Source organism: Herpailurus yagouaroundi, unplaced genomic scaffold (assembly GCF_014898765.1).
Source record: "Herpailurus yagouaroundi ecotype Mexico unplaced genomic scaffold, PumYag 67702, whole genome shotgun sequence".
In the NCBI taxonomy this organism is placed as follows: Eukaryota; Metazoa; Chordata; class Mammalia; order Carnivora; family Felidae; genus Herpailurus; species Herpailurus yagouaroundi.
Genome location: NW_024420501.1, coordinates 876,728 through 899,533, shown reverse-complemented (window position 1 = coordinate 899,533; position 22,806 = coordinate 876,728). Strand labels below are relative to the sequence as shown.

The 22,806-nt window shown below is 45.9% G+C and overlaps 1 protein-coding gene across 3 annotated transcripts in view; it reads left to right on the top strand.

Moving 5' to 3' along the window:
• The window catches only part of ARHGEF6 (Rac/Cdc42 guanine nucleotide exchange factor 6), a 96,750-nt gene that overhangs the window by 67,758 nt on the left and 6,186 nt on the right, over nt 1-22,806 (top strand). For 2 of the 3 annotated variants that reach the window (XM_040468546.1, XM_040468548.1), the window contains 10 exons: nt 8,257-8,395; nt 10,696-10,755; nt 12,911-13,057; nt 15,285-15,371; nt 16,043-16,121; nt 16,739-16,884; nt 17,998-18,123; nt 19,567-19,587; nt 20,698-20,791; nt 22,054-22,143. In XM_040468546.1, coding sequence (XP_040324480.1) covers nt 8,257-8,395; nt 10,696-10,755; nt 12,911-13,057; nt 15,285-15,371; nt 16,043-16,121; nt 16,739-16,884; nt 17,998-18,123; nt 19,567-19,587; nt 20,698-20,791; nt 22,054-22,143 — 989 coding nt within the window. The remainder of the gene's footprint in view (nt 1-8,256; nt 8,396-10,695; nt 10,756-12,910; nt 13,058-15,284; nt 15,372-16,042; nt 16,122-16,738; nt 16,885-17,997; nt 18,124-19,566; nt 19,588-20,697; nt 20,792-22,053; nt 22,144-22,806) is intronic. The other variant, XM_040468547.1, reaches the window with a different exon arrangement.

Below are 22,806 nucleotides of genomic sequence, written 5' to 3'. Positions count from 1 at the left end.
AATGTGTATTTATTTTTGAGAGAGAGGGAGAGAGAGAGGGAGAGAACGCGCACGCGCACACACACACGTACACACACATGCACAAGCGGGGGAGGGGCAGAGAGAGAGACGGAGGCACAGAATGTGAAGCAGGCTCCAGGCTCTGAGCTGTCGGCACAGAGCCCAGTGTGGGGCTCAAACTCGCAAACTGAGAGATCGTGACCTGAGCTGAAGTCAGATGCTTAACCGACTGAGCCACCCAGGCGCCCACAATGATTGTACTTTATAGCCTGAATTTCCATTTGGTTCTTTTTTTTTTTTTTATAATTTCTATCTCTTTACTGATACTCTCTGTTTGATGAGACATTGTCATTATAGCTTCTTGTAATTCTTTAAGCATGGTTTCCTTTTGTTCTTAGAACACATTTATTATGGCTACTTTGAAGTCTTTGTTAAATCTGACATTTTGTCACTCTCACAATTTCTGTTGTCTCTTTTTATCTCCTGTGTATGGGTCACACACTCCTTTTTCTTTGTGTGTTACATTAAAAAAAAATTTTTTTTTGTTAACGTTTATTCATTTTTTGAGAGACAGCACGAGTAGGGGAGGGGCAGAGAGAAAGGGAGACAGAACCCGAAGCAGGCTCCAGGCTCTGAGCTGTCACCACAGAGCCTGGCGCGGGGCTTGAACCCACGAACCACGAGATCGTGACCTGAGCTGAAGTCAGACACTGAACTAACTGAGCCACCCAGGTGCCCCAGTGTCGTACATATTTTTTTTTTTTGAAAACTAGGCACTTTATGTAATTTTAGATTTAGCAACTCTGGATACGGATTCTTTTCTCCCCTCTTGGAGGGGGATGTTTTTGTTGTTGTTGTTGTTTGCTTATTTGTTTGTTTAGTGAATTGACTGGACTGTCTTAGTGAGATCTGTTTTGCCCACAGCGTGCATCCGCTGAGGTCACGCCTCAGAGGGCACAGCCTTGGTCATGCACACACAGTCACCCCGAAATGACAGTGGTTTTAGCGGGGTTCTCTTTGACCATCTCTCCCTGATTTTCCTGTTAAGCTGTTTTTACCCCAATTTAATGCCACATCCAGCTGATTTAGTGCCAGATCCGCTGATTTCCAGCTGATTGCTCTAATGTTTCTGACAATTCCCTGGGGGCATAAATTGATCTGTCATCTGATCCAATTAAGTTCGCGCAGGGGTTGTTTTTGAGACCAGTCTTTGAAGTTTGTTCTGACCGTTCTTAGCTGTCTCTTTCCTTGGTTCTGTCTAGTGACCTCAGTGGCCTATGGTTTACATTCTTGCTCTTAATTAAGAAAAGCTGCCAGCGCCCTCTCATTTGCTCACCACCAAAATCTTCATTGTTCTTGCAAGAGCCTTTAGGCTTGGATTTCTCCTCTTTCTTTCTTTCTTTCTTTCTTTCTTTCTTTCTTTCTTTCTTTTCTTTCTTTCTTTCTTTCTTTCTTTCTTTCTTTCTTTCTTTCTTTTTCTTTCCTTCTTTCCTCTTTCCTTCTTTCTTCTTTTTAAAGTAGGCTCTGTGCCCAATGTGGGGCTCAAACTCATGACCCAGAGATCAAGAGTCTCATGCTCTACCGACGGAGCCAGCCCCGCGCCCCTCCCCACGCTCTTTTTCAACTAACACCAGTTCCTTTGGGGAGAGCTCCAGAGCCCTCTGTTCTTGTAGGCTGCCCTCCTCCCCTGGCAGAATCTTTGTGCCAGTGGTCTGGGCACGGCACTAGCCTCTGCCCTTCTCTGCTTGCCTCACCCCGCACAGAACTTGTGCCCAACAGTGAGTGGGGGTGAGGGTGCGGGGCCCCGGTATTTTCAGCCTGCCACTCCTGGGGTAGAGCCCCCTCCCTATGTCTGTGAGGGTGCTGAGCACAGAAGGAAGCCTCCAGCCTCTCAGCCACCCTTGCCAGGAATTGGCTTTTTCAGTTCAACGTTGAAGCACATGAGATATGCTAGTGAGATATGGTGTCCTTGGATTGGAAGCGAAGGGGAGAGGGACACCTGTCTTCTTGGCCACTAGGGTCTCTGTCAGGCTGAGCTGGGAAGGAAGGAGAGGTGAGGGGAGCAGGTCCTGGCTCAGAGGCCATGAACTCTCCCCGTTCTGTGTGAGTATAAGAATGTTTTCTCGAATACATATTTTTTCACTTATCGTCATGCCATTAGGACAGTTTCTAGAGGCCTTAAATGGTTGCTTTTATAGTTTCCACCAGCTTGCAGGTTTGTGGGTTAAATGAAGTAATGTATACCAAAGTCTCTGGCTTCGGGCCCCCCCTGGCTGGCCCCGTCCATTGAGCGTCCGACTCTTGATTTCGGCTCAGGTCATGATCTCATGGTTCATGGGATCGAGTCCCACATTGGGCTCTGTGCTGACTGCACAGAGCCTGTCTGGGATTCTCTCGCCTCCGCCCCCCGCTTTACTCTGCCTCCCACCTCTCTCTGTCTCAAAATAAACAAATTTAAAGCAAAACCAAGGTAGTCGTCACCACCCCTTATTTCGACTTTATTCATCTGCTGCGAGCTGCTAGTTCCTTTTTAGAAAAAAGGTGTGTAATATTTCCAGCACACAAAAACCAGAGGTAAAATAAATCCCATCCAGGTAGCCACCATTCGGCTTATAAAACAAAGTATAGCTGCAGCTGGAGTTCTGTGTGTGTGCTCCCTCGTATTTCCTGCTTCTCCCTCCCTCACCGGAGGGGACCGCAGTCCTGGATTTGTTTCTGTCATTTCCAGGAACGCTCTCATACTTTACCACCCATCTTCAATAAAGAAAAAAAAATGGTTCAGAGACATTTTTCTTGTGGCGGATACATAAACATCCTGTGTGTAAAAGGGCAAATTTCTTTTTTTTTTTAATTTTATATGTTTGTTTATTTTTGAGAGAGAGAGGGAGAGTGTGAGCAAGGGAGGGGCAGAGAAAGGGGGGCAGAGGATCCGAAGCAGGCTCTGCGCTGACAGCAGAGAGCCCGACGTTGGGCTTGAACTCACGAACGGTGAGATCATGACCTGAGCCCAAACCAAGAATTGGACGCTTAACCAGCTGAGCCACCCAGGTGCCCAAAGGGCAATTTTTTTAATACCAATAAAGAGAGATCCCCCTGGGGCGCTTGGGTGGCTCAGTTGGTTAGGCGTCTGACTTCGGCTCAGGTCATGATCTCACATTTCGTGAGTTCGAGCCCCGTGTCAGGCTCTGTGCTGACAGCTTGGAGCCTGGAGCCTGGTTCGGATTCTGTATCTTCCTCTCTCTCTGCCCCCTACCTGCTTGCTTTCTCTCTCTCTCTCTCTCTTTCTCAAATATAAACTAAACATGGAAAAAAGAGATCCCCCTCATGTTCGCTTACCATTTTTATGAGCACATAGTCTTTTCCTTTTAACCTGAGAGTAGCAATTCCAGAAACAGTGTGCCTCAAGTAACAGACTTCTGTAGTGTTCAGAGAAGTTTCTGTTGTAACTGTGTGTCAAAATGTTACTGACTGCATTTCCCCATATTCGGAATTTAATTTTATGAATAACCGTAGAAACTCCTTCAAACATGATGATTTAAAGTTTGTCACGTAGTTAATTTAGAGGTTCTCAACTTTTGGGGGGGGGATTATATCCGGTTTGCTTCCTTTGGGTTGGTGATGTTTTCTGAGAATTTTATACTATCCCTTGAAATGATGGAGGACTCATTGGAGTCCCATAGAACGGAATTTTTATCGAACCTTTGATTTGCATGTAAGGAGTGAAAATTAAATTGAAATACTCGGGGGGTTTCCCCAGACGTGGTTCTAACATAATCTCAGCTGTTTTACATGCATTTTGTGGCGATTTATGCTGACACAGTAAAGGCGAGGCGTAGTTGAATGAAATTTCCAGAAATTTCAGTCTAAAACCCTGTTTTAGACGAAGCTGTCAGCTGAAATAAGGACTCTGGTGGGTTTCTGTTCTTTGCCTGCCGAATCTGTGGATGGTCAGACGCTGGAAAATCACTGGAGCCTGGGCAGGCCAGTCAGTCGAACTTCCCCCTTTCAGCCTGCAGGTGGCAGTATCATACCAGAAATGCGCCTGACAATGGGCCATGAGGTCTAAGGCTTTGAAATTCATGGCGTGTTAGCACCTGGTGAAAAATGCAGTAATGTATTATCTGAATTTGGATATAGAGGCAGACCCCCACCTTGATGTGTCCCCATATTTACATATATTTGAATGGCTGCCCCAGTCTTTTGTTATCCCCTGGTTGAGGTCTTTTGGGATTTCCCCTCTCTCTCCCCTTCAGGCTTATTACTGAAGCTCTTCCTTCTTCCTGGGATTAACCTCTCCCTTACAAAAATACCCACTTCTCTCCCGCGCTCTGGTGTGGCTCCCGTCCTTTTGATGAGAGAGAGGGGCCCGGATTTAAAGAGAGAGCAAGGAGATGGGAGAATGAGCACTAAGACAGGTCTGAACCCTACCTACTTCTGTGTCCATTGCAGCGACAAACACCGCTGGGCCCTTTCCCTCTTGTGAGTTTTCACCCTCTGTTTACCATGTTGTCAGCAACAGAAGACTTTGAGAAAAACCCAAAGAGCTGTGTTGTGTATTTGCTTCGGGACAAGGAGCGTTGGGAACATTCTGAAAGTAGCTTCTGTTCCGTTTGTGTCTTTGAGGAACCGGGGAAGGGGTCAAGTGAGACTGGTCAGAAAAAAAAAAGTGGTGGGAACAAACAAGAAGCAGACAGCCTGGTCTGTGGGACGAGGTGAATGAAAAAGGAATAATAGGGATCCACCCAGCCCAGTTGAGTGGCATCCCTGGGATCTTCCACTGGCCAGACTCCCCACCCCCACCCCGGGGCCTCCAACAGAGTGATTTCCATGAAAGGGGAGTGGGAAGGAGGGGGCTGTGGAGGGGAGATCTCCGATCCTTTTCCAGCTGCTCTAGGTAGACCTCTCATCATTCAAAGTAGAAATCTCTGGGGCGCCTGGGTGGCTCAGTCGGTGAAGCATCCGACTTCAGCTCAGGTCATGTTCTCACGGTTCATGGGTTCGAGCCCCGCGTCGGGCTCTGTGCTGACAGCTGAGATCCTGGAGCCTGCTTCCATTCTGTGTCTCCCTCTCTATCTCTGCCCCTCCCCTGCTCACACTCTGTCTCTGTCTCAAAAATAAATAAATGTTAAAAAAAAAAAACCAAAAAACAAAGTAGAAATCTCTGCAGAATATGATGTGGTTAAGCTCTGTATAGGTACTATAAGGTAAGATAGTTTTCTGGAGCTTTCCAGCCCAACCCAGAACGTCCCAGAGCCCCATCCACCATGCATTCTGTGAGGTACACTATATGTTGAGTCTAAAACGGCATCCATACCTTGACAACTGCTTGTGTTTCATAATATCACGTGTACAGAACATGTTAAGCTTGAAAAACAAGTCAGCCCATTGACATTTCCAATAGGCTGCATAAAGTTAAAAACTGCATTTTCAAGACAGCTTGTTGTTTGGTATCACAATATATATTTGAGTGTTTCATTTTTGTATAACGATATTAATTTGTGCATTAAATTTATCGGGCTAAGTAAAATGTGCCTTTTGGGACCTATTAATTGTAATGGGCAGTGGCTTTATTAAGGCCATTTTGTTCTTCCGTTGCACTCGTCAAATGTTCATTTCTTCCTGATAGCTGATGATCTCATGTTAAATGGAAAAAAAAATTTAATTCTCTTATAATATTAAGCAAGCCTAGAAGTTGGAATGCTGCACGGAAAGTAATAAGAAAGTACACGCTAACATTTGCTTTTAATTGTTGTAACCCCTGTATCAATTAGAGTTAGAATATTGAGGATGCAGGCAATTCTGTAGTCACAGAAAGACTTGTTTACCCAATTGAAAAGAAATTAGGAAAGTGATTTTCTCTAAATTACATTTCTTCTCAGATGCGTTCTCCAAATTCAAGTTATTTTCCTAATTATATTTTTTATGTAATGAATTTTTAAACCTCCTTGTGCTCTTGGTTGGAAACTTAACATCAATTGAGTTTCCATTAAGCTGGAAATCACAGCTTAATGGTAGTTTTTAAAGATGTGATTTTAGCAAAAGGTATTTGCCTTGGCATAGTAATAATAGTAATAAAGATGCATTTTCAGGCTGAAGTTTACAAAATACTTTTCTGTACACAGGCAGCTACTTACTCAGGAGTACTCTCTCTTCCTGAATCTCAGGTTTCTCATCTGTAAAATGAGGATAGCATCTGTTTTGAAGTGTTGGCATCCATATTAAATAAGAATGAATGTGTGCAAAGATCTTAGCATGAAACAGTAGCCTTCTAAACCCCAATACCGAATCTTCAGAATTTTAGTAGGGAGTAGGGTTTTTTTTGTTTGTTTTTATCTTTTTTTTTTAAGTTTATTTCTTTATTTTGAGAGAGAGCGTGAGCGGGAGTTGGGGAGGGGCGGAGGGAGAGAGGGCGAGAGAATCCCAAGCCCGTTCCTCCCTGCCAGCGCAGAGCCCGACTGCGGGGCTCAAACTCACGAACTGTGCGATCATGACCTGAGCTGACACCGAAAGTTGGACGCTGAACTGACTGAGCCACCCAGGCCCCCTTGGTTTTTTGTTGAAAGTGTTTATTTATTTTTGAGAGAGAGAGAGAGAGAGAGAGAGAGAGCCCGGGCTAGCGGGGGAGGGGCAGAGGGGGGGGGGGGCCAGAGGATCCAAAGGGGGCTCTGTGCTGACAGCAGCGAGCCTGATGCGGGGCTCCAACTCATAAACCGAACCGTTACTCACGAACCAAACCATGAGATCATGACCTGAGCCCAAGTCGGCCACTTAACCGCCTGAGCCATCCAGGCGCCCCTAGGAAGTGGGTTTTATCTCTGTTGTACAGATGAGTCAGCTGAGGCTAGGTAAGCGATCCAGGGTGACCAGACCTGTTTTATGACTGCAGGTCAGGGTACTTCTCTCCTCTCAGGGGCTTCGGGGGCCAGACTGCAACAACCGATGACAGTGCTCGGTGTGGATTGTCAGGTGTGACCTCTCCCATGCGATCCAGCTTCCGTTAAGGCAGTGACTCCCAGCCCGTTTTCCCTGCACAGCATGTTCCTGGGACATCAGCTGAAACGCCATCTTTTTCTCTCTCACTCACAAAAGCCCAAGGAGGGAGGGTGTCTGTTAATAGGGGTGACCTGCCATGCACCCCCTCCCCAAGTTTCCTTGAACACAAGGAAGTAGGTCATTTTGTAGGAGAAGGTTCCTGATCGAGGGTGATGAGAGAGATTGGTGGGACCAGTAGGAGTCTACAAAGTTAAGGCTTGGTTTTGGAGGCAAGCAGAGGTTCTTGAGTGAGAAAGGAAGAGGCTTAGAGCCGTGGTCTGCAGGACGGCTTGGAAGCAAAAAGGCCCGGAAGCCAGGAGACCAGTTGGGCTCTTGGAGTGAACCAGATGGGATGAAAGAAAGGTCCGAAGCAAGGCAGTGGCCGCAGGAATGCAAAGGAATAAACGCGAGACTGATTGGATACGCCCGGGCAAGCAAAGAGGTAAAAGGGGCCAAGTAATAAGCAGAAGTTTCAGAATAGGCTGGCAGGTAGGCCGTGGGTGTCCTTCTTTAATTTTATTTTGCATAAATGAATATTAAAATGATCTTTCAGCCCCAGGCCTCAATATCACGCCGGTGCAACACGGCAGAAGAAGCACGAGTTTCCTGGGCACAGTTCACAATATATGAATAGCCTTTTTCTTTTAACCGAGTTGTTGCCTTATGGGAATTGTCTGTGTCGCCTGCTGCACTGGTTTCAGATCCTAGGCTCCTAGGCTCCTAGATCCTAGGCTGACTTTGTGGTTAGTCACACAAACACGCAGCTATCCGAATTTTCAACTTGATTCTGAACATTATGAGTGGGTGCCCGGTGATAGGGAGCATGTGGTGAGTCGCTACCCTGCGCCTTTGACCAGCCAATAACTTGAATGTTTGCGGCGACTGAGAAAATACTTTTTAAAACCATATGTTGGGGCGCCTGGGTGGCTCAGTCGGTTGAATGTCCAACTTCGGCTCAGGTCACGATCTCACGGTCCGAGAGTTCGAGCCCCGCGTCGGGCTCTGTGCTGACAGCTCGGAGCCTGGAGCCTGCCTCGGACTCTGTGTCTCCCTCTGTCCGCCCCTCCGCCGCTTGCACTGACGTGAATGGGACAGCATTTGGATTAGCGCGACTAACTTCTATTTGGCTTTATATTGTACGAAATATAGGAAAATGATGCTTGGTTGATAATTCTTTGCATAGAACATGAAGCAATAGCACAGCCATGTTCGTTCTTTTTCTAGCGATGATCTGGAACAATTTATGGAAAGTCAAGGTGCGTCCAGCCCAGGTATCCTCATTTTAACAACCAGCCTCAGCAAACCGTTCATGCGACTGGAAAAGTATGTTACTCTCTTGCAAGAGCTGGAACGCCATATGGAGGTAAGGGAAGGCCACGCATGGGCCTGTGCTCTGGAAGAAGCAGCCAGTCTCCTTCCAGACTAAGCCAGGCCTGGGTTTCAAATTTTACCTGATTCAATCTTCCCGCTTCCCTGGGCTTCTAGTTTTCCTCATTATGCAGCAAAATAAGGGGGGGGGGAGGAGCATTCCTTTATTTCCCCCTTCTGGAGATTTTTTTTTAAAGTTTTACTGAGTTTATTTAATCTTCCCACTTTTACTGGGGTCTGATTGACAAATAAAAATTGTGTATATTTAGGTTGTACATTGTGAGTTTTAAAGTGTTACAATATGATGGTTTAATATATGTATACATTGTAAAATGATTCCCAGAGCAAGTGAATTCACACCTCCATCACCTCACAGAGAGGATGAGAACACTTAGGATAGACTCTCAGTAAATTTCAAGTATACAACACAGTGGTATAAACTGTGACCAGCACGCTGCCCATTAGATCCCCAGAATTTATTCATCTTATAACCAAAGGTCCAGCCGCTTCTCTCAAGCCCATGCTAACCGGTTGACTTAGGTTTTCTTCATCTGTAGACGGCAGTTCAATCAAAATCGACCAAGATCTTCCGTTGTTCCGGTATATGAACCAACCTGACTGTGGGAGACAAACAGAGCAAAACGTCAGAAAATAGAAATACCGCTTTCACTATAGACAGGGGTCGATATCTCTACAGCCCTGTGATCACTCAGCTTTCTGACCCTGGATGACACTGGAAGATTCTGGTATTTCCTTAAAGATTCACAGACGGGTCCAATATTAGTTTATCTGTCTACGCATCACAGATCTACACCAAAGTTACCTCACATTTTTGTTTATAAACTTCTAGTTGGCTTGCCCCAGCCGTGGCATAGCTATAATCTTCTCTGAATATTAAGGTTTGCACCGAGGCCTGATAACTGAATATTATTTCATTGAGAGGCCCAATCCTTTTCTTAAAAACCAATCAACAGGGATAGCTTCTAGAATTGTCCTTGTGCCATCGAGCATGGGCGCCGGAGGTGGTGTGGGTGGGAGAGGAGGGCCCTCTGGGGGAGGTTGCTCTTCCTGTGTCTGGGGAAAGGTTTTGAGGTTTTAAAGGGCTTGATTATCTTTAAAGAAAAAGGTTGCACACTGCCGGTCTCGTCAGCATTTGTAAGGATTGAAAGCATGTACTCTGAGCAAAACCACATTCTCAGGTTGTTTGACCTGCCGGAAAGCTGGAGGCAGTGGGGAGCCCGTGAGTGAGTAAAGCCTGCCGGAGTGAAATTTCAGTTAGGGCTTGGGAAGGTGTTGACCTCTGGATGCCTTTCCAAAAGCTCAACCGGTTTGCCGAACCGTTTGAGGTTTGCCCCTCCTTGCTTATCACAAAAATCCAGAAAGCAGTGGCATCAGTTTCTGTTACTGCTCAGGGCTTAGGTACTAATATGCACTCCGTTTGAGGAGAAGGCTCCCCAGATGCCCCAGCTGCCGGGATCCTCTCTCTTGACCTTCCTTGAAGTGGAACCCGTGTTCCCTCCTGTCTCCCTTTTCTGTTGCTTCCAGTTCTTGGCTTGGGGCAGACCCCTGGTCTGTTCAGGTGCGTTTTGTGACCCAAGGCTGGCCGAACAGCGGATTTCCTCCTTCCATTTATTCCAGCTGAGTTCTAAAGGTTAGGTGTACATATACCCCCAAGGTGGGGTACGCAGCTGCACCCCATGTGCCCCCCATGTTAGGTATACAGCTTCCCCAAGCATCACCCCTTTCCCTTCGTGGACAGTTACGGAGATGTGGATCCCTCCAAGCAGTTTTTGAAGCTGTCCACTCTTCGGGGTTGTAAGTACCGTGGAATTGTGGACCATACGTAAGAACCTCGCTTGCAAAAGAACGTTGAACCCGCCAAAAGAAAATGGAGGCATTTTAGCAAATGAGATTGGATTGATTTTTCTCCGACCACTCCTCTGTTTCCGCAACTCCCTGCCTCTGGTCACTTATTAACAACATGGCCTGCCGATGCTCTTTCCCCACTAACCGCACCTAGTATGTTGTTGCCAAACCCGTGATGTGTTACCGGCTGTCTTAGTTTCTTGCTCGCCTGATAATCGGAGGTGCTGAGATTCCAAAGGCTCAAGTGCTGTTGTATTATGTAATCTTGAAATTTGTGTTACCACCGCCACAACGGGGATCCAGAACGGTTCCATCATCCCCTCGGATTTCCTCTCTCTTTGCAGCCGCAACGCTCCTCCCACCCCTAACCCCTGGCGACCGCTGATCTGTTCTCCTTTAACATTGTTTTACAATGTATTCCTTTACTAGGATACGCATCCAGACCATCAGGATATTCTGAAAGCAATCGTAGCATTCAAAACTCTCATGGTAGGTGATGCTCTCAAATTATAATTCTCCGTTGTGTATGCGTTGTTCCTAAAAGAGTGATTTGTGTGTAACGTCTCTTTCCCAATGCAAAGGTCTTTAGAGTGGAAACAATAAGCTTTAGCGACAGTATCGCAGTGATTGTTTCATTTAATTTTGTCTTCCAAAAATCATGCTTACCTATGATATGAAAGGTTGCCAGGCTGAGGGTATAAAGCACTCACATTTGAAGTCTCTGCCACATTAAGCATTGTTGTGTAGGTGGGGGGTTTCCTTTTGTCTCTTTGTCTTTACCCCCGTGTCGTTCACCTTGTGTCTGTGCAACTTGTCACTCATTGATTGCCATCGATGCTGGATTCATCTATTTATGCCAAAGGGTGTGAGTTTGACTCTTTGCGTATGAAAAAGAAATCCTTCGTCAAATCTAAAAGGAAAAAAACCTACCAAAATGCAATTGTTTTGTAATCTTGTATCTTGAGCATGATTGTTAATGTCTTCTTGAACCCACTGATGTAAAAGCACTTGGTGGCCTTTTAGGAGAAAACGAAGCATCACTTTGGGTGATTGATTTAGTTTAGCTTCATTCTAGACATTTCTTTTTTTTTTAAATGTCTATGTATTTATTTTGAGAGAGAGAGCAAGCAAGCAGGGGAGGTGCAGAGAGAGGGAGAGAGGGAGAGAGAGAGAGAGAGAGAGAGAGAATCTCAAGCAGGCTGTCAGTGTGGGCTCGAACCCACGAACGGTGAGATCATGACCTGAGCTGAAACCAAGAGGCAGACGCTTACCCTAGTGAGCCACCCAGGTGCCCCCATTCTAGACATTAATGTAGCATTCCAAGGGATTGGGACCCATGGTTAGTTGTCGGTTCTTGCTATAAGGTTGTGATGCAACATTCGCCATCACCTCATTTTTATTGCTGTTGAAAGATCAGTACCTGATGCGTCCACAGGTAAACAGCAAGTTGAAGTCCAGAGTAAGGTATTCCGTTAAATACCTTTTGTTGTCATAGGTCACAAACAGTTTAATCTTGGCAGTTTTACATGGCATTTATTACTATTTGGGTCCCTTTTATTTTATCCTACGTAAATTGAATATAAAATTCCTTTTGAAAACAATATTTCTTTCTGACCATAGTACATGTTGTGAAGCTTGCTTTGATGGTTCTAGTATATTTATTCCCACTTTAGATGCTTCAGAAACATGTGTCCAGTGAACTGATTTCTTCAAGTTTCCATTTAGCCGAAAGGGGCAGCAGAGATTTTATAGAAAACACGGCCCCCAAGGAACTGTGACATTTATTTGGAAACAGTAACATAACTAACCATATGCTTATTTTCATATTCAATTTGGAGTAAATGCTGTTACATTTTTTAACAAATGTGTAAATACTGTTAAAAATTATTCTAAGATGACTTCACACTTTCTGAAACAGTGATCTATATCTATCTATATGTAGATAGATAGATAGATAGATAGATAGATAGATAGATAGATATAGTATTCATACCCCACATTTTGTTTCCTGGTTTGTATTTTCACTTTGTATTCATAAAATTCAGTTGTATCTCTTTCTTGCAATTCTTTTAGGAACAGAATTAATGTAGTATTTTTTTCTCCATACCAACCTACTCCCAGTCCCTAAACAAAGTATAGGGCAGTGCCTCTGTTTCGCTGTAAGGTCTATTTGATTCACTGCGGCAGGAGAAATTTAGTTTTCCCATTTTCTAGAGCCCCTGGAGTCATTTTGTGTTTGTTTGCTTTACTAAGCTGTCGCTTGGTTGGAAACTGAGCATGTGTTAGAAAAATAAAACGGCTTGGTGACGAGCTGGAAAGGAGCTAGAGCAGGGACCCCAGCCAGCCACTCGTCTCCTCATACACCTGCGGTGATGGAGAAGCAAGCCCGTTCTGCCATTTTGTCTTGCCGTTTTGGCACAGCGAAAGGTGGCTCTTCCTCGCAAAACCTCTGGGGGCCCCAGGCTAGAGCTTCAGGGCCGTGGGTCGCTCTGTCCGTGAGGAACGGATCTGGTGATGGGATTCGTGGTGAGGAATCAGGACGCTGTGGAAATCTGAGAGCCCAAAGCTTCCTCTAACTCTGTTCTTGTTTTCGGTCTGTTTCGCAAGAATTCCTCTTCCAGTATGTTCTGCTTTGGTTCCATAGGGGCAGTGCCAAGATCTAAGGAAGAGAAAACAGCTGGAGTTGCAGATACTTTCTGAACCTATTCAGGCGTGGGAAGGAGAGAGTATTAAAACCTTGGGGAATGTTCTGTTTATGTCCCAAGTAATGGTGCAGTATGGAACATGTGAGGTAAGAGATTTCACAGCTCAACGCCATTGCTGCCATCTTTCTTCTTGTTCTTCTTTGATTCGTTCGTCCGTCCAGGCCAGGTTGCTCGAACGTGCCAGGAAACCGAGTGCCTCTTCTTTGCCCCACACTCTGCTAGGTGCTGTGGGAGAGAGGAGGAGAGGCCACGCGATGAGCCGTGCCTCAAAAACAGATGAAAACACAGGCTGCGGCCAGAAGACGAACCCAGCCAGTCAGTGTAGATGGTGCGCCTCAACAGTGGGTTGCACAGAAGCTCAGAGAAGGGAGAGAGCAAGGAGGCTGTGGAGAGGGGGACTCGAGGAGGAGGGCCACGAAGAGAAAAGGCGAGCATGTCGTAAGGTAGAGGTCATTCTTATCTCAGGAGAGAACAGCAGCGTGGCCTTTTGCTGCAGGAAGGCGAGGAAGCCGGTCTCTCGGGAGCAGAGGAAGTGTGTTGGGAGAGGGAAAGCCGTGGAGCGAGACAGAGTCAGGTTATGAGAACGCTGGGCGTCAGGCAAGAGTCGTTCAGATCCACCCAGCAGGCAACAAGGAACTGTTAGAGGCTCGAGTAGTAGAGTATCATAAAGAGAAGGACCAGCTGGGTTGGCAAGTGAGCAGTACCCCCCCCCCCCCGCTTCCCCACGAAGCGGGGGGGGGCAGAAAATGAAACTTCAGGGCCAAATCTGAGCCCCATTTAGGAGGGGGCAGTCCAGCGAGGGGGGGAAGGTTGGTTATGTCACCTGGCCTGATTTATCGGCTGTTAGAATTGCCTTCCCCGTCCCCAGACATCTTCCTATACTCCCTGGCAGGTCTCTGTCAGAGATTCATTACTTTGGGTTAATAAGCAATCTCATTTAAGACGCAGATACCCTGGGGAAGGTTGGTGGGTGCTGCAGAAGGTTCAAAGGTCAAGCAGTATGGAGACCAAGAAGAAGCCATCGGATTTTGCTAGAAGGCAGTTATTGACGGCTCGGAGACAGCGGTGGGGCTGCAGTTAGGGAGGAATCAATGAGGAGAAAACTGAAGGCAGCAAGTCATTTGGCCATAAAATACCGAGAAACAGGGTACTGACGTACCTCGGGAGATCCTGGGGGTTTGGTTCCAGAGCAGTCTCTCGGGGTGTATAAAAGTTATCTCTACGCTACGCAGTGGTTTATTAAGTGTGCAGTGCCATGTAGTCTACCAAACGGGCCTACCTTAATCAAAAATCCTTTATTGCTACAAAATGCTAAGCATCGTCTGAGGTTCCCGTGGGTCATAATCACTGATCGCAGATCCCCATAACAAGTACGGTAATAATGGAAAAGCTTGAAATATGGCAACAATTACCCTAACGCGACAGACACGAAGCGAGCAAATGCTGCCGGAAGCATGGCACTTGCACACCTGCTCCACGCAGGGATGCCACAGGCCTTCAGTCTGTTAAAGAACACGACTACCTGTGACGCGCAATGAAGTGAACCGCAAGAAAACAAGGCAGGCCTGTATTATATCGAAGGCGCCACAGGGGCCCGGGAAGGCCTGTTAGGACAGGAGATGTGCGTATGTTAAAGGCAAAAGAGGAAAAGCTCATTAAGCAGGCGACGCTGCTGGAAGGAGGAAGAAGAGATTAAGTGTCTGTAGAAGGGCATGGAGATAATTGGAGCTAACATGGCTGGACATGTGAGCCGAATGTAATTAAAAAAAATTTTTTTTTAATGTTTATTTATTTTTGAAAGAGAGAGAGACAGACAGAGACAGGGAGACAGACACGGGGAGACACAGAATCCGAAGGAGGCTCCAGGCTCTGAGCTGTCAGCACAGAGTCCGACGCGGGGCTCGAACTCACGAACCGTGAGATCGTGACCTGAGCCACCCAGGCACCCCTGGATGTAATTTTTTTCGCATCTACTACATGTGCATCCGTTTGTAGAGTTCAGAGAAGCCCTCACGTGTAAAATCTCCCTTGGTGCCAAGGCATTAACTGTGTGACTGCTCAGGCATACATACGTGGGAAACAGGCACGTTATTTGTATTTAACCGTTATGTATAGGAAAAAGAGGGAGAAACTGTGGCTTTATATTCACTTATATTCACTTCGATGTCGAATTCAACGTCTTGTGCTTTTAAGTTGGGTATCTTTTTTAAAAGGTCACTGTTCATGTTTCGTTGCCTTCGTGACTCCAGAAATTCTTAACGAACAAAATGGCCACTCTCTGTCCTCCACTTAATATTTTCCATTTCACTTTAGGAAAAAGAGGAGCGGTACCTCATGTTGTTTTCAAGTGTCTTGATAATGTTATCCGCAAGTCCTCGGATGAGTGGCTTTATCTATCAGGTCAGTAGATTTCATATAAAACAAACAGCAGGACCCAGAATGAAAACAGGTTTGCATCCCGTTGCAATATCTGTTCTATGGCACTAAAAGCTCCAGCCACAAAATGCAGAATGTTCTGACCCTTTGTTGTAATTATACAGCTTATAAGAGCAGATGTTCCTTAGATGGAAAACCTTTGTATTGCTGTAATGAGTTTATCTTGAACGTCCATCGTGCTGGCTGTGAGCTAGGTTACGAATGTTCCGATAGAAGTCCTTCCGCTCATTGGGAAATTCACCTTCCTTCAGTCCGCTCCCCAAATATGGCGTGCTATAAGTCACTGTTGCCTATTATAGCTGGCCTAGCAATGACTAATGTTCATGAAACTGGAAAAAAAAATTTTTTTTTGAATCTTTACGCTGTTGACTGATTCTCCGGAAAATGTGTTAGAAAACGAGTAAGCCTGTTTGTAAATCCTGACCGTATGGTTTAGGATGTGTTAGCAAAACACAAGCCACATTGCCCCCTTGCTTTCTTGTCTGATCACATTTGAAAGCAGGGAAGCATGCAGGCCCGAGAAATATGTCAAGCCCTGAATCCGCAGTGATTTCCGAGAGGGTCAGAAAATCTAATAGACATAAGCCGGGGCACATCTAACCACAGAACTGCTGGGAATGTTCTTTTTCTGATAGGGAAAAATACCAGTCGCGGGAATCATGGTGACCAGATTAGATGAAATCGAAGGAAATGACTACACATTTGAAATCACAGGTAGGCACTCTTGTCTTTTTCAAGTAGCTACTTGAAATCCTTTTTGGAATGAAGTGGGATTCGAGTAAGTAAAAGCTATTATTTTCTGCTCTAAGTCCGTGAGCAAGTTTTACCTGGCCACAGCAAGGTGGCTTCCATTTTCTGGCATAATTAGGGTCCGGCGACAGAACCAAGTCTCCTGGCCACTCAAAAGCCTCAGCGTGGCCATTGGTTTCAATCTTCTCTTGCGTCGGAGCTACTTGTTAGAACTAACAGAATGGACTGATGTAGAGGCACAAATTGAGCAGGCCTGGTAAGGCCTGACCTTTTGGCCTGCGGTCCCTTTTGCCAGGCCCGTGTGATTTCCATGTGACGGTTGCACTCTGCACCGAGAGGGGGCAGCAGCTCACGCTGGGATGGTGGCCCCGGGCCTTACCCCCTTCGTTCCCCAGTAGGGAGCCCGAGATCGGATGTTGGCCTTGCTTCAGCAGGGGTTTCAACAGGGGTTATCTCATCGGTGTGGACACTCATGGAAACAGACACCCCAGCCTTAGTTGCTCGACGTGTGTTTATGAATGAGGTGAACTCCAGGCCCTCCGTGTCTTTTGTCTCCAAATGCTCCCAATGGGGCAATGTAGGTAACCTAGTAGAGAGGACTGTGGTCCATTGCAACAACAGCCAGGACTTCCAGGAATGGCTGGAGCAGCTGTGCAGACTGATCAGGGGACCTGCCTCTTGCAGCTCATTATCCAAAACATCGTCGTCCTCTTCTGGTGCTCATTCCGTAAGTTGTCCACTTGTGCGGTCTGGGGACTACTGAGTCTCTCGTCACACCTGCCTGCAGAGGACTTACAAGAAGCAGTGAGCATGCCCTTAGTCTTGGGGTTGTCTATATTCGTAGGTCTTGAAGTACAGTTAAACCTCACTAATTCTGATTACTTGTGGAGGGAGGTCCATCCAAATTAATGAAAGGTTTTATGTAGAGGTGTGCGGCTTTGTCGGACGGCGTTGAGGAGCTCCCGCCAACTGCCCGCAAAGTTTTGTCTAATCAGAAGTCCCACTGAGATGTTTTAGCGGTAAACGAGATTTATTTTTTTTCACTTTTTTTAATTTCCTATAGTTTATTGTCCAATTGGTTTCCAGTGCTCATCCCAACGGGTTAATTAGCAGCCGTTATTCTCTTATTCATTGTGTGCTGAGTCAAAAAACAGATAGTTTACCTGCCCAAGTACTTCACCATCTCCAAGTAATCTCATTTAGGCTACCACATTCACCGGGCAACCTTCAAGGGTAAACTTGCAGCCGCTGCCTTCTTCCAAGTCATCACGAATTTGGAATTCCTGGACTTGGAATTGATGAGATTTTACTGTACTTGTTGGGTGAGAGCAAAGATTGCAGTGCTGTTAACACTCCAACCGGTGATGCCAAAATTCCAGTCTCAGGCGCTGTGCGATGTGGTGGGAAGAACAAGGGCTCCGGCATCAGATCTGAGGTCAAGTCTTGGCTTTGTCAATTGCCAGCTAGTTAGTTATTTCACTTCGCCAAGGTTTGTCGTTAGGCAGTTCTGCTGAGATAACCTATTTCAGCACCTGATAGAGTGCCAAGCGCCCGACTGAAGCCATCCAGTGCTGACTCCACTCTCCTCTCTTATGAAGGAAAGCCAGCCCTGACTTTAGTGAATCAAATTCCAGAAGAGAGAGGGAAGACAGGCCCGTAGGATGTTGAGTCGATTTTGTGCCGTTCCTTAGAGACCCCATCATCTGGACTTTTTGTTTTCCCACCTTTCCTTTCCTGTGGTTGGCTTTGCTGATCCAAGGAAACTATTGTTCTCTTGCCGTGTGGCACAAGGTCGGGTTCAGGTGGCAGAGCGCCAGCATCTCATCAGACATTTTCCCAGTCTTTTAGCTCTACCGGACAGCCCCGAGGACCCTTGGAGCCTCCTCAAATTATAAAACCGTGGAGTTTAAGTTGTCTACGACCCGCACCTCCACTTAGACCATCAGCAGCACTAGGTTATAAAGAGGTAATTTTGCTACATATGGTATAAAATGTGTCTGTCAAGCGAATGTCACAGCTTATTCCGAAGAGTTCTGTGGGGATGTGCTAGAATTTATGCTAGGTGATACATGTCAGTCAGTCGTGAATCGTTAGACTCGGGGATGTTTTTATTTCTTAATTTTCCATTTCCCCATTGTCCCTGTGCAAATATTTATCCAGAAGGGTTTATGTGCACTGCCTGGGTTCCCCGGTCCCTTCCTGATAATTGTATATAATGTCCACACATCTTAAACAGAAGCCACTTCCTTGGAGTTCAGTTTGCGACCAAGCAGACCCAGTTCTGCATTTTGGATCATTTTGATCTATTAAAGCCAAATCAGGAAAGTCTGAACTATGAGAGTCTGGACCTTCTGCTGCAGTTGGAAAGGGAAAAGAATTTAATGAAAAGAAGGTCTTTTCAAGTGAGGCTTCTAAGCAACATTGGATATTTGGGTAGTGTGGGGACTTCAAGGTTCTTTCTATTTCTTTCCTCAAAGTCGCAGTCGGGAAATGTCAGTCACTGGCTTCTGTAACTGTGTGGAGTGTTAGTTTTTCCATCCAAACGGTGTTTTGTTTTGTTTTGTTTCCCTAAGATGTTAATCATCATTTCAGCTTTCAGTAAAGAGCCTCATTTATAAGTAACTGTTCTTTAACTAGGTCTTCCTGAGTGAAGGTTTAAGATCGTGGCGGTTATGAGACGCATCTTAGAATTAGGGAGCAAAGACAGCATATATTGCCATATCGACTGTGTGTTTTGATGCGCGACACAGATTTAGCTCAATCTCAAGTTTGTTTTGATTTCAAACACTGTGCTACTGTCTCGATTAATTGTTGCCTCCGAGTGCGGTAAAAATAGAGCGGTATTGACACCGGAGGAATTTTTGATTGTTTCAACTGGGCATGACAGGAGAAATAATGCTTGAGCTGAATCCTTATTATGTACCTCTGTTCAGAATTGGGCCAGGAAACAGTCCCACAGGTTTGCTGTGGAAATCGACCCGGGAAAATCGTAGTTATCTGGGTCCCCTTTTTAACGATCGCTATTTTGTAATTGTCAGTTCCTAAGTTCGAATTCAGGTGAGCCTTGAAGGGTCCAGTTAACTTAATCCTTCGCAGAACTAATCCATTAAAACTAAGGCATGATCACGTTGTTTCTGCTGGGAGAAGAGAGCTATTAATATACTCTTACCGTATAGTGTGTATTTCAGTTATTTTCAGTATTTGTTATTCTGCACAGAACTGTATTCCTTGGGCTTTCGCATGACAATATTGCATCTGAGACTAATGCGGGAAACATGATGATGTTCTGTGTAATTGATGATGACACTAACATTTGACTGTTGTTTTAGAAGTACTGATAAATGGATTTGATCATTATAACCATCGACCTCTCACGCTCATTTTCTCTTTCTTTACATATTCACTTTAGAGGATGTCTTATATCTTAAAGGTAAGGGTAGAACAATATCTTTGGCTTACAGTGGCCTCATAATGCTGTGCTGTCACCTCTGATGAATGAAGCTTTTCCTTTATGCTTGTTTTGTCCCTTGTTCTCATTGGTGGCTAAAGTACGAAGATGCAGTTCTGACATGTAAGTACTTTCTTCAGAAAGCAGCCTCTTGTGAAATCCACATGAAAATGTTGTCTTAGACGCCTTGAAAATGCCTGTTTTCCTTGTGACTTTTTGGTAAACGCTCTTTTTCCGATCCTTTTTGTCACATGTGAGTTTTCCATGTCCGTTTTCAAGTCCAAGTGGGTCGCTGTGGCTAAGCGGAAGAAATTAAATTCTTTTGTCCCATATATTTTAAGGTACTAATTATGACCCACACATCACGTATATACCTTGCATGGAACATTGGGATAAGACGGTCACTAGGGTCTGAGATTCTCATCTCTTTATTTGGATACCTGATAATGAGCACCGGTTACTTATCCGGCAAAAGCAAATTCAGTAATCCATGGCTCTTTTATCTGCTCATTAAAAATACGGCTTTCTGTACGTACATTTAAGCTTCGGTCTACACCCATCGCTCCTGGCGCCAAATTATTTATCAGGACATCCCTCATTTGGCTCTTCTCTCTGAGTTCAGGGAAATTATTTGGTCCCTTAATTTTCCCATCTGACAAATGGAAATTAATATTCTTCTTTGTGGGACTGTCGCTAAGGAAAATGTATTTAAAGAGCTTTGAAGCTCCTTGAAAAGCAGTATGTACCATATTAGTATTTACAACTGTTACTTGATTCCCTGGAAACTGTATCAGCGAGGACTATAAACCAAGTTAGGAATGCGGTTGTTTCCCTAGGATCTACACCCACTATTTTCTCTGCACACGGCACCAGTCCCTATGGCGATTGAGAGGCCAGTGTCGTCACTGCCTCTGTTTTATGGAAGCTTTTAGAGTTTCTTGGAGCCATTTTTTATTGTGTACATTATTAAACTTTGATGCCCTTTTGGGACTGTCAAAATAAGAGAGAGCCATTCGGTTTCATTTCATTTGCTCTTTTTAATTTGTCTTGGGGGGAGAATTTTAATTCCTAAACAAACCTCTGTCCTTACAGGAGTCTAGTAAAAGCCCCAAAACGATGAAGAAGTTTCTTCATAAAAGAAAGACGGAAAGAAAGCCATCGGAGGAGGAGTATGTGATTCGGAAAAGTATGTGTTTTGTACTTTTGGAAGGTCGGTTATGGATGAACTAGCAGAAGGATTTTTTTGAAAGCAGATGATTAGAGCAGTTTGTCCTCCGTCCCCCCTGTTTCATGAAGAAGAAATGCATGCATTCAAGGGTTTGGTCACCTCTAAGATTTTTGAGTCAGCTGCCGCCTGTATGATTTCGTTTCGAGTATTTTGCCCCGCCTGGTTGAGAACCACTAAAGGGACCTGTTTGCTACGGATACATTTTTTCCCTTAGTTTCTGATGCCCAAGATATTTTCCTCTACCAGGATACACTAAATAGACCTGAAGGCTGAAATCCTTCTGGAAGGTTAATGCTCAGTGACGTTCTCTGAGTTAGCCGAGGAATCGGGCAGCTGCTGCGTAGAAGCAGCTGGATTCAGAGTCAGGCTGCAGAGTCGGTCAGCCAGTGGATATGTATGTATTTGCCTCTATGGCTGGGAACGGGGTCCTTTGGGACACACATGAAGGAGTAAGTGATGTATCACCGAGGGGTGATGGATCTGTGCGTCCCGGCCAAAAATACAGTCTGGAAAGATCTGCTGGACTCCAGCTTCTGCATCTACCCCACCCCACCCCCCACCGGGATGTGCGCATCCGCCGCCCCGCTAGCTAGCAGGGTTTCGCCCTCCAGTCATTTCAAGAATGAGTTGGAGGAGGAGAGACAGGAGGGGGAATCAGTGACTCTGCTGGCTGGTTGGAAAAACGGGTGAGGTCTATGGGGGAAAGCTTCCTAGAGAAGGGAAGCCTTGAAGTTTGAGGGAGAGGCAGGTTGTGGTATATATCGGATGAGAACTGAGGCTAGGGCTGTCATTGCGGCCTCTAAGAGTCTAGTAAAAGCCCCAGGGCCGCCTGGGTGGCTCAGTCGGTTAAGCGTCCGACTTCAGCTCAGGTTGTGATCTTGAGGTTCGTGAGTTCGAGCCCCGCGTCGGACTCTGTGCTGACAACGTGGAGGGGACTCTGTCTTCCTCTCTCTCTCTCTCTGCCCCTTCCCCGCTCTCGCTCTCTCTCTCTCTCTCTCACACACACACACACACACACACACACACACACTCTCTCTCTCTCTCTCTCTAAAAATAAACTTAAAACCAAAAGCCCCAAAGTGATGAGGACATTTCTTCAGGAAAGAACTCTGGAAAGAAAGCCACTGGGGGAGGAAGCTAGCAGTTGAGTGCAGTGCATGATTCTGAGGGTCCAGGGGCGTAGATGTCTCTGCAAACTCATTGGTAATTAAATCTCACAGGTACGGCTGCTCTGGAAGAAGATGCTCAGATCCTGAAAGTGATCGAAGCCTACTGCACCAGCGCAAACTTTCAACAAGGCCATGGCTCAAGTAGGTTCCCCCAAACCACTTTCTCTAATGAGCCCTGTTTCTTCTTTACTGCTCGGCGCCTCTTTGAAGAAGAGAAAAGCAGCCCAGCTGGGTTGCAGGGCGTGGAGAGCAGGTGACTTCGTGCCGAGGAGCAGCGAGCAGAAGAGCAGAAGAGCATCTTTCCGATAAGGGGCTTTTAGCTGCCCGGCGGTTTGTTTACGCAGTGTTTTCTTTTCACCCGGAGAGAAAGAGACACGCGAGAGTAAAAAAGCTGGAGGTGATAGAAACGAAAACAAAAGAAGTTTTTTTAAAAAGTCATTCTCCTTTGAAGCACGCAGATGCCTTCACCAGCACTAGTTAGGAATTAAAGAACCCAGAGAGTTCCTGTGTCTGTGAACTGATGCTAATCTCTTCTCATGGGCAGATTTGGAAAGGAAGTCACAATACTATCTCCGATCAGCTGCATATTTAAGCGAACAGCGCTTCACCAAGCTCAACTTTCAAAGTTGCTCTGAAATTCTGGAAATGTAGCTGCTTAGCCGGGGCTCTTTGGAATGTGTGCAATTTACAGGGAGCTATTGGGGGAGGGTAATCCCCCCCCCCCCCCCCCCCCCCCCCACCAACCCCCCGGCCCCCGCCGAAAGGAAGCGGGGGGTTTGGGGTTGTGGGGGGGGGGGTTTTTTT